Genomic DNA, 11,001 nt, shown 5'->3' on the forward strand with positions numbered 1-11,001 from the left:
TTTTGGGCATTTGATAATCACTGCTAATGTAGAGTTGCATGGGTTTGCCACCCAAGTCCAAATGTGTGCCTTGATGTGATAGCTGGTGGTCCACATGGGCATCTCAGAGAAGTCCCATGGGGCCATAAAGAGCTTAAGCTTAGCCAGGTCTGGACCTCTTCCTGCAGTTGTGGGCTAGTGTACCTCTGGAGAGATTGGATTTGAAAGTGTTTGAAGGGAGAGAAAGAGGAGTGGGTGCAGGTGACAGCCAGATCTTCCCATCATGGAAGATGATGCACACCCATCAATGTCAGGGCCTTGGTATTTCCCAAACCAAAGCTGCCATGGTGATTGTCCTGTTTTGATATATAACAAGCTGGGTTTTCAAACTGACGTGTTTCCCATTTTGTAAATAAAATCATTAATCTCTCAAGAGAGTATCTAACCCCTCCGGATGACAACAGAGTTCACACAGGCTTGATTTAGGTAACAACTAGATTTCATCATAGTGGGTTGATTACTTTCGAAAAGTGAGAAGGTCATTTGTGACTAGCAGTGCCTCTGGGATAGGCACTAGGCTTGGACTTTACTCCTATAATCCGAGTTCACCCACCCTGACTCCTGGGTTTTCTCAGCCTGCTCAGAGAGGCAGACCTGTGACCCTCAGAGTCTCACGGTTGGCAGCCACTGAACCCAAGAGTTAACCCTAAAGTCATCTCAAAGTCATGCTTCCCCAAATGTTGCTGTATGGAACCACAGGAAGTGACTCTACTTTGTTGTATAACATCAGCTGTGACCCTACCCCTGCACTGCCACCCCCAGGTAGTGGTCTCTCCTGGCTATGCCACCAAACCTTCTTCCCTTGAGCAACAGTCACTAGGGTGCCCCAACCCACTCAGGTGGACCAGCTGCCCCTGTTGGCATTGAGGGAGAGGATCCAATTCAGATGAAAGAAAACAAGGAAGAAACTCCCTCCATCGTGCCGAGAGGAGAAACACCACTTTTGCAAGCAGGGCAGACACCCAGTAGGGATTGGTCTACTTCGGCATGAGAGAGTGTCAAGCTTTTTTCCAACCCCCAAACTTGGCTTTTCCAACCCTTTCTCTTTGAAAAGATTGCAAAAGAAAAAGCAAATTCCAGCTCTAAATCCCTTAGTGACTTTGGAAATTAAGGCAGGACTCCCCTTCAAGATTTACCATTTCCACTGCATGAAATGTTAGAAGCAGCCAGAATGTTTATGCTCCACCATACCAGTCTGATCAGAAATTCCTCCTCTCACTGTCTAAAATATAACAATCTGGATATTCTGTGCCAATTTTTTCTTCTGCAGGCAAAACCAAGGTGAGAATAACTTGATACCCGTTTTCTCATCTGGATTTTAAAATGTTTTACTTTAAAGATAGGCAGCAGTTAAGCCCCATATCATGAATGCAGTTAATTCTGTTTCTCATATCCAAGTACAAGGGTGGTTCAAGAATCCATTAAATTCTACCAAGTCAGACTACAAAGCTGTCACTTACAAACTCTTCCTCATTTTCCTCTAAATTTCTTAGAGACATCTGCAGAAGTCCCCACATTCCCCAATTCAGGGTGGCCTGGCCGCCACCTCCTTCTTGCTACTCAGTTCAATCCCTCAGTTACCAAGATTAATCCTAAAATTTCCCAGTTATACCTCACCTGTGAGGTTACTAATATTCTAGAAAGGTCTACAACTTAACTCAGCATCAGGACGCCTGAGCCTCTCCTGACTGGCTGCTGACAGAAGTTTCCTCCTCTGTGGCATGTGAGTCCCCCAGAATGGCCAGGGTCCAGCCAGCCCAGCAGCATTCTGGGCTTGAAACTGGCCACTTCATCTTGGACTTGAACAATCAAAGCTTTAGTTGGAGTATCAGCTAAACACCAGGCGAGAGGAAGGCATGCACTTTCTAACTCAACAGACCACTTTCTTTGGTGAAAATCGATTCTCTAAAAACTCCTTGCCCTTACATATGTGGGGCCCCTAAGTTTAGCAGTTTGAAAAAGCCACTTTGCTTTACTCTGCATCCTGTGAAGTTTTTTTTTTTAAAGATTTATTCATTTGAAAGCTAGAATGACAGAGAATGACATAGAATGACAGAGAGAGAAAGGGAAAGAAAGAGAGAGCGAGAAGGAGAGATATTCCATTTCCTGGCTCACTTCTCCAAATATCCACAACAGCCAGGTCTGAGCCAGGCTGAAACCAGAAGCCAGAAACTCCATCCTGGTCTCCCGCATGGGTGACAGGGACTCAGATATTTAGGCCGTCATTTGTTGCCTTCCCAGCCAGGCACATTAGCAGGAAGCTGGATCAGAAGCAGAGTAAGCAGGATTTGAACTTGTGCTCCAATATGGGACATCAGAGACCCAAGCAGTGGCTTGATCTGCTGCTCCACAACACCGGCCCCTCTCTAGTGTCATTTCAGAACTTGCCAGTCTAGGTCCTGGCTTTCAGCAAGTTTTCTCTAATGTGCATGAGCCGATCTGGGAAGGATAATGCCTTGATTTACAGTGAAGCAATTATATGTACCTGCACCAATTAGTCAATGCACAGCCTCTCAGCCAGAGTTCTCTTAGTCCAGTGTGTCTTGGAGAGAAATCACACAAAACAAAATTCTTCTTTCCTCCCCCTGTAGACGGGCATTTTGAAGGCAACACTGACACCCAGGAAGCACACACCAGAGGGTGCCTTATCAAGGGCCAATCTCTGCCCTCTAAAACCCTGGTTCTGGGCAAACTCAGTCTTGGGAGGAGCCATGAGCTCCTGCACGGCCAGGAAGGCTGTTTGTAGGAGGTGGGCTGTGAGCTGGTCCCTAAAGAAGGAGTGAGATTTGTTTAGGGCAGTGCCACTCAAAGTGTGGTTGCTGCACCGGGTACATCAGCTTCACCTGAGCACTTGCTAGCAATGCAGATTCTCAGGCCCCCACCCCAGCCCCAAGGAATCAGCTCCAGGTGGGGCCTCACAAGCTGATTTTTTAAACAAGCCTCAGCCAGGTGAATTTTTTAAATTTTTATTCATTGATTTCATTTTATGTGGAAGGTAGAGAGAAACAGAAACACACACACACACACACACACACACACACACAGATTTTGCACCCTCTCCAAATGCCCACAACAGCCAAGTCTGGGCCAAGCAGAAGCCAGGAACCCAGAGCTCAACCTAGATCTCCCATGTTGGTGATAAGAACCCAAATGAGCCATTACCTGCTGCCTCCCAGGGTGTGCATTAGCAGGAAGCTGGAATCAGAAGCAGAGTGGAGACTCGAACCCAGGCATTCTGATGTAGAAGGCTGGCATCTTAACTGCTGTGCCAGATGGCCTCCCCATACAGAGATTATGATGCACACTGTGGTCTCACCACTCCCCTTCTAAGGGAAAGGGATGACCCAAAGTGTGTGTGGGGGGGGACAATGCAAGTGGAACTTCAGGGAGGAGGGAGCCTGGCATGCTGGTGGAACACAGGTGGCTGCAGGGCACGGTAGCAGACTGAGCCTGGGGTACAATCCAAGACACTATTCCCTCCCGTGTGAACCTGGATAAATCACCTTGCATCACTGGTGCCAACTTCCTCCCTGGGAAGGCAGGGAAGCAGTACTCTCCAGCAGGGTAGCTAAAGGATGGAACAGAGCAGTGCATATGCTCCTACCTGCTGGTTTACTCCCCAAATGCCTGTAGTGGCTTGTGGCTGCACAAAGCTGAAGCCAGGAGCAGGGGTCCAGGAATTCAATCTAGATTTACCATGTGGTTGGCAGGGACTCAACTATTCGAGCCATCACCTGCTGCCTCCTAGGGTACACATTAGCAGGAAGCTGGAGTCAGAAGCCAGAACAAGGACTTGAACCCAGGCACTCAGCTAAGAGAGGCAGGCCTCCCAAGAGGCATTCTAACTGCTATGCCAAGCATGTGCCCCTAGGGAAAGATTTCTGCAATGTGGCACCCTCTCAGACGCAGACAGAGGGGACCCAGGGTCAGGATGCAAACACTTATCCTATTTAACAAGCGGCATGGAGAGTTAATGCGTGAGCTCTTCTCCCCTGCAACCTGCCCTGCTTTTCAGATGCAAGGAACTGAAGAGCAAACACTGCCAACTCTGGGGGACCTGGGTTAAGTCCCTGCAGGTCAGCTGCAGGCATTTACCAGGTGCTGGCAGGGCAGCCATCCAGGGACTCATGTGGGGACTCCACCCCAGTGCCCATGGTGCTCCCCATGCGGAGCGGGGTTGCACAGCTATAAACAGGATCCACAGGCATCCTCTCAGCACTGGCCAGACCCAGGGCTCAGCACTCAACACAGACACCTTCTCACAGCTGCCTCCCATGGCAACAAGGAGACACTGAGAATGAAACCGAGGCTCAAGTTCACACCCACTGCTAGGGGGAGGTAGGCTCAAGCTCAAGCCACCCAATGCCCGAGCTACTTTTCCTTCCTGCCCTGGGAGAGAGTGTGTCAGCTGTGTGCTGGGGCCAGGGATGGCTTCCCTTCAGTGCCATCTGACACTCTCTGAGGCTTAGGGGCTGAACCCCAGCACCTACTCCAAGGATGAGCTTGAATTAGAGGGACAGGTGCTTGTGCAAATAGCATAGGGCGAGCTGGGACCTGTGCTGACCTTGAAGGCAACTTCAGGTCTTGGAAGAACCTGCCACAGCCTCCATTTTGTCCCCATCTCTAAAACGAGGGGCTGTAACGTCAGGATGCCCAGTGCCCCCAGCTCCTCCTGCTGCAGTAGCTTGGCTCACCGACCGTCCTCCAGAGCAGCACCAGTTGGAGATGCTGCTGAGAGCAGAGTCTCCTCTTGTTCATTTTCTGAGAAGGCATCCTGAAGGACCTGCCCAGGGCCTTTGCCTCTTGCCCTCTGCCGACCAGCACCCTGCAGGTGCTTAGGAAAGTCCGGGAGGGGGTGGCGGAGGCAACTCAGGAAGGACTTGGTCCAGGCCACAACCATGAGCAAGATGGAGCTTGCTCTGGTTTCAATGATGCTGGGAGGGTGGCTCTCGGGTAAAGCCGGGTTGTGTGTCCAGGGCATGGCAGCGAGCACAGTGTCTTCCTTTCATTCCCTTCTGGGAGCTGTCGCTTAAGAGTCCTGGGCTCGCACTGGCTCAAGCTGGTGTAACTGCCTTGGGGAGTCCAGTGGCTCTGAAATAAGATCAATACTGGCACATAAAATTGAGAGAGCATGATGCTAAATGAGCACATTGTTATCCTACAGTGACCTAGCAGGCGTGGGGACGGGGGTCTTCCATGACCATTTACTGAATACAGGGGTGAGTGAGAGGCAGGAAGTGGGAAAGGGAAGGAAGGAGAGAGGGAGGGAGGGAGGGAGGGAGGGAGGGAGGAAAGAGGAGAGGGAGGGAAGGAAGGGAACAAACTATAGACAGGATCAGCAACTCTCATTGCCATTATTATTTTTCCATCTCCTGGGCATGAGACCCTTTAGCCACACGAATCATAGCTACACTGGGGGCCACAATCAAATAAACTAACAAGTGCTGCTAGAGCACCTGCTGCACCAGAGGACGCAGAGCTCCTGGTGGCCTCTGAGACCCCTCGACCGACTTTTGGGACTCAAGACCACTTCATTTTCAAACTAGCTCCTCGTTCACTTCCTATAAGGGCAACGGCAGGTAATGGGGGTGGGATGTAGACCCCGAGCCCGGTCAGCGGTGGGCAGGGAAAGCCGGCAGGGCAGTCTGGGGTCTGTGCAGCCCAGACTTCGACCCGGCATGTCGCTGTCTCATGCCGACACCCCCATCCCCATTCATCTGTAGGCTGTCTCCTGTTACGCTCTGTGAGAGAGGTTTTAAGCAATCGCAGGGAACCGATGTATCTTTCCGTCTGCATTAATCAGACAAAAGCTAGAGGTTGTGTAAGATTAAAAGTGTCTAATATCTAAGTTTTATTATCTTCTCCCCCTTTTCTTTGTTTTGCTCGTAGGACTTCAAGGACAGAAAGGAACAAAAGGAGAACCGGGAGTGCCAGGTACAGGGCCGGCTTCGTTTTAATTTCTCGGGCTGATGACAGGAGTGGCCGCGTGCTTGCAGAGTGGGCGGGTCTTGCTGACTTTCGCGCAACGCTGTGACCTTCCGCACAAAGCTGGGCAGAGATTCTAGGATTCTGTCCCTCCAGCCCGAAGTCCTCCCTCCCCTGTAAAACCTGGGGGACGTCAGGAACTCGGCGTCCGGACGGGCGTAAGATGTGGGGCAGAGGCGAGGGACAGCAAAGGGTCACCAATGTCAGGTGAGAGTGGCAGCGTCAGGCTGAGCAGCCTGCGCAGAGCGAGGCCACCCATCTGGCATCGGGCTTGTGCTCTGGCCTGTTCCCCGCCTCTTCTTGGCCCCTCCAGCTGCTTCCCTCCACCTGTGGCTGCTTCTTGTTAGGTCATCATCATCATCACCATCCTCATTGTCCTTGCCTCCCCAGCCCTTGCTGCTAGGTGACAACCGAGCTCAGCACTCCCGACAGCCAGCCCCAAGTGAGCCTGAGGCAGAACACTGCAGATACGTGTCACCGCTAGCTCTTCCTTTTAAATGTCTTTGCTTATTTTGGAAGGCAGAGATAGAGATAGAGATAGAGATAGAGATAGAGATAGAGATAGAGATAGAGAGAGAGATAGAGAGAGAGAGAGAGAGAGAGAGATGATAGAGATGCAGATACAGATAGAGAGTTGAGATAGAGATAAGAGATGAGAGAGATGAGAGATAGAGATGAGATATATATATATATACACATATATGTGTGTGTGTGTATATATATATATATATAGAGAGAGAAGGATCCAAGTGCTAGCAAGGACAAGAATCAGGCCAGGAGAGTCAAAAGCCAGAAACTCAGTCCAGGTCTCCCATGTGGGTGGCAGGTATCCAACCGCTGCCATCCCTGCTTCCTCTCAAGGGTGCACATTCATAGGAATTGAGAATCGGGAGCAGCACTGGGACTCAAATCCAGGCACTGTGATACAGGACACCGGAATCCCACATGGAGTCTTAACCATAGTGCCAAATGCCTGTCTCTCTCATGAGCAATGTTTCTCACCAGCTAAAAATTCTGTTAAGACTTTCATTTACAGAAGGATGTATGGAGGCCTAGCAACATTCTAGCAAAGTCTCCCAGGACGGCTAGAAATTCAGCACAATTAGTGGAACCGACTGAGGACCAGCAACCCCTGCGATTCAGCCAGCCACTTTCACCCTGTGTTCCTGAGAGAATGCCTGTGCTGGGGGTTGGGCACCAGCACAGCCCCCAGGCCAGAGATGCAGGCTGCTGGCTCCAACTGCCACTCACAGGGGAACCTGGCTGTTACAGACGAGCCAGGCATGCCAGACCAAGGCAGGGTGTCTGACGGGTGTGGCCTCCTTTCTCCCAGGCCCTGCAGGTGTGAAGGGAGACATGGGGAGACCAGGGCCAGCAGGCCCCAAGGGAAACAGTGGACCGGCTGGCCAGAAGGGACAGCCTGGAGAGAAAGGTAAGTGTACGTCTGGCTCGAGGGCTCTTAGGAGAGGCCCCCATTTTCAGGGCCCTGGGGGCCTTCTGAACCCCAGTGGGTACAGATGTGTTTATTCAGTTGACAACGTGTGTGCTGGGGACTGTCCTGGGCTCAGAGCACACAGCAGTGAAGAAAGCCCAGGCCCGGCCTCCCCAGGCGCAGACTCATGGCCGTGCCTATCCCTGCCTGCTGGAAACCCCGTTTTCCACGACCAGTGAGATCTTTGCATCAAGGAGATGGTTCTGTCTCACTCCACGTCCCTTAGCTGTCCAGCCTCCCTCCCTAATCTATCTGCCTTCCATCCTGCTTCAGCCCCTTTCCTCTTGCTCAGTCACCACGATGCCACTCACAGGAGAAGCTGGAGGGGAGAAGCTGACCCTCTGCTGCCCCACCACCTGGCAGAGGCGGGGAGGGGATCCTGGCTGGCCTTCCTTTACATTGTGTGGGTTTTTCAGGATCTTCCGGGCAGCAAGGAGAAAGGGGAGAAAGAGGTCAAAGAGGTAATTACCATTTTCGGTTCCCTTTAATTTGTTAGAGTCAGTGCTGTATTGTAGAATTGTGTGTGTGTGTGTGTGTGTGTGTGTGTTTTATTTTCCATAATCTGAAAACAGAAAAGAAGAGCCCGCATTAGCACAATGCCCTAAGGTGCTTACCTCCCTGCTCCCACGTGTGTTTGTGTCCAGGCGAGTCTTTCTTCTCCATCCGAATTGCTGGCGGCAGAAGCCGCGGCCGGGCTGAGGTTTACTATAACGGAGCATGGGGGACGATTTGTGACGATGACTGGGACAACGCAGATGCCACCGTCTTCTGTCGCATGCTGGGTTTCTCCTCTGGAAGGGCCATTAGCAACTATGGAGGGGGTAAGCAACTCACCAGCCAGCGCCTCTTCCCCGAAGGCCTGACGTGGCTCTCTCCCACTGCTGGGGCATTCGCCACCTCATGGTTGCAAGGGACTGGATGTAGTTTCTTAAAAAAAAAAAAAAAAAAAAAAAAAAAAAAAAAAAAAAAAAGTGTGGTCCAAGCAGCTGATGAGTCCTGCAGCTCAGGGCTCTGGGAGTCCCTCCCTTTAGCCTGGCCAACCCAAGAAGAGGCGTCTTCTTCTCTCCACCCATGGCAGCAAAGGCTTGGCTGACAAGGCTTGGTTCAAGACTCGTCTAGTTCTGGAGTTAGATTGCCACCTGGCCAACGGGGTTTACAGAGGTGGGTGTGGCTCTCCAAGGAACAGCTGGGATGTCAGAATGGGCAGAGAGAGAAGAGGCAGGCAGGCAAAGGCACATGGTGGCTGCAGCGTTGCCTGGCTCAGCCAGCAGTCCCAGCTGACTCATCTTCGAAGAACCCCTGGGAAGGAAAGAGAAAACAGTTCGGAGCAGAGACTTAGCTAAGATTAGTTTGGGGAAGGCATCCTGAGTGCTGGGGATCAGCTTTTAGGTTTTGTTTTCCAGCCCAAAGTCAAAGCTTCAACAAAGGAGTTGAAGTGCTGAAGTGAACCCCTTTCCTTGGCTGGGAGAGCCAAGCCACGGGGACACCAGAGCCATTCCCTTGGCACCCAACCCCACCCCAAAGTACACACTGGCTTTTCTTAAGACTAATGATTCATTATCACTTCATCTGAAAGGCAGAGAGAAAGAGAGAAATCTTCCATCCGCAGACTCACTCCCCTCAAACATCCACAATGGCTGGTTCTGGGCCAGGTTGAAACCAGAAGCCCAGAACTCAACCCAGTTTTTTCCCATGGGTGGCGGGGACCCAGACACAGGAGGCATCACCTGCTGCCTCCAAAGCTGTGTATTAGCAGGAGCTGAAGGAGCAGGAGCACAAACCAGGCATCCTGATATGGGATGCAGGCATTTCAGGCAGAGTGTTAACTAGTCCCCCTAACTCCTGCCTCTTGTAGCTGTTTGAGAGAGGTGTGAATACATCTGAGAAGCAGGAAGACAAGGTTTGGAAGGCATCTGCGGGTCCAGCTTTGTAGCGCAGAAGGTTAAACTGCCACCTGCAATGCCAGCATCACGTATGGGCCCCAGTTCAAGTCCCAGCTGCTCCACTTCTGACCCCGCTCCCTGCTAATGCACCCGAGAAAGCAGCAAAGGATGGCCCAAGTGGCTTAGGCCCCTGATGCCCACATGGGAAACCCAGATGGACCTCCTGGCTTCAGGTTGGCCCAGCCCTGGCAGTTGGAGCCATTTAGGGAGTGAACCTGGGGAGTGAACTAGCAGATGGAAGATCTTTCTCTCTCTTTCTCTCCTTCTCTCTGTCACTCTTTCAAATAAATAAATAGATAGATAAATATTTTCTTGAAAAATGGCATTGGAGAAAGGTAGATGAGGCAGTATAAATTTTTAATTTTTTTTTATTTTTTTTTTTGACAGGCAGAGTGGACAGAGAGATAGAGAAAGACAGAGAGAAAGGTCTTCCTTTGCCGTTGGTTCACCCTCCAATGGCCGCCGCAGCCGGCGCACTGCGGCCGGCGCACCGCGCTGATCTGATGGCAGGAGCCAGGTGCACTCCCATGGGGTGCAGGTCCCAAGCACTTGGGCCATCCTCCACTGCACTCCCTGGCCACAGCAGAGAGCTGGCCTGGAAGAGGAGCAATCGGGACAGAATCCGGCACCCCGACCGGGACTAGAACCTGGTGTGCCAGCGCCGCTAGGCAGAGGATTAGCCTAGTGAGCCGTGGCGCCAGCCAATGAGGCAGTAGAAATTTGTAGGGAAGAAACTGAAGGCAGAGAAGAGGATATTTCAGACAGCGTGTGGATTAAATATTGAATATGTAAATGTGCTTTTATACAAGGCTGGGGACCAGAACGGAAACAGAGTCACCACAAAAGTCATCAGGTTGGGTCTGCAGGATCTGGGGGTAGATGGGCCTGCTAGCCGGGACGGATGAAGCTCCCAGGGACCACACGGCTGCTTTGCCTCGGCTCTAATCCCATCCCCTTCCCCTTGCCATCTCTGTATCCAGGCACTGGGGCCATCTGGCTGGACAATGTTTTCTGCCGCGGGACGGAGTTGAGCCTGTTGAGCTGCGGCAGGAGTGAATGGGGCTCCCACAACTGCCATCACATCGAGGACGCTGGCGTGGACTGCAGCTGACCTGGAGGACCTAGGGTCACCGCTCTGCCCTGAGATGTGCTCCGGCTTGCACGCACACGTGGACTGGGAACCGCTGGGCGGCCTCTGGGGGCAGGAAAGCTAATAAAGCTCCGAGCTCTACCTGGCAATGGTGCGGGCTGTGGCTGTGTGCCAGTGAGTTAGTCCCTCCCACCCTCTGCACACCCTCACGGGAGAGCCTCGGCCGAAGGCCGGGAGGGAGGCACAGAGTGGGACGCAGAAGCTGAAGGTGGCTTGAGCGCCCCTACGGTCACTCGGACACGGCATCCCTGAGGGCCCGCGCTGCCCGCAGCTCGGAGGGCCGCTCCTCGCCCCTCTGGCCAGGCAGCCAATGAAGAGGCAGCTGGCAGTGGGCACCAGGTTGCGTGATGCACGCAAAGGCTACCTTGCAGCCTGAAATTCACTTCTTAGGA

At 52.1% G+C, this 11,001-nt stretch overlaps 1 protein-coding gene across 2 annotated transcripts in view; it reads left to right on the forward strand.

Annotated features, from left to right (window-relative positions):
- Positions 1-10,692, forward strand: part of MARCO (macrophage receptor with collagenous structure) — a 36,226-nt gene extending 25,534 nt beyond the window's left edge. For both annotated transcript variants that reach the window (XM_017342794.3, XM_008258480.4), the window contains 5 exons: positions 5,929-5,973; positions 7,358-7,456; positions 7,933-7,977; positions 8,161-8,337; positions 10,440-10,692. In XM_017342794.3, the coding sequence (XP_017198283.2) occupies positions 5,929-5,973; positions 7,358-7,456; positions 7,933-7,977; positions 8,161-8,337; positions 10,440-10,570 (497 nt within the window). In that variant the 3' untranslated portion in view covers positions 10,571-10,692. The remainder of the gene's footprint in view (positions 1-5,928; positions 5,974-7,357; positions 7,457-7,932; positions 7,978-8,160; positions 8,338-10,439) is intronic.
- The last annotated feature ends 309 nt before the right edge of the window (positions 10,693-11,001 follow it).

The sequence above is a fragment of the Oryctolagus cuniculus genome, chromosome 3 (genome assembly GCF_964237555.1).
Source record: "Oryctolagus cuniculus chromosome 3, mOryCun1.1, whole genome shotgun sequence".
NCBI classification, from domain to species: Eukaryota; Metazoa; Chordata; class Mammalia; order Lagomorpha; family Leporidae; genus Oryctolagus; species Oryctolagus cuniculus.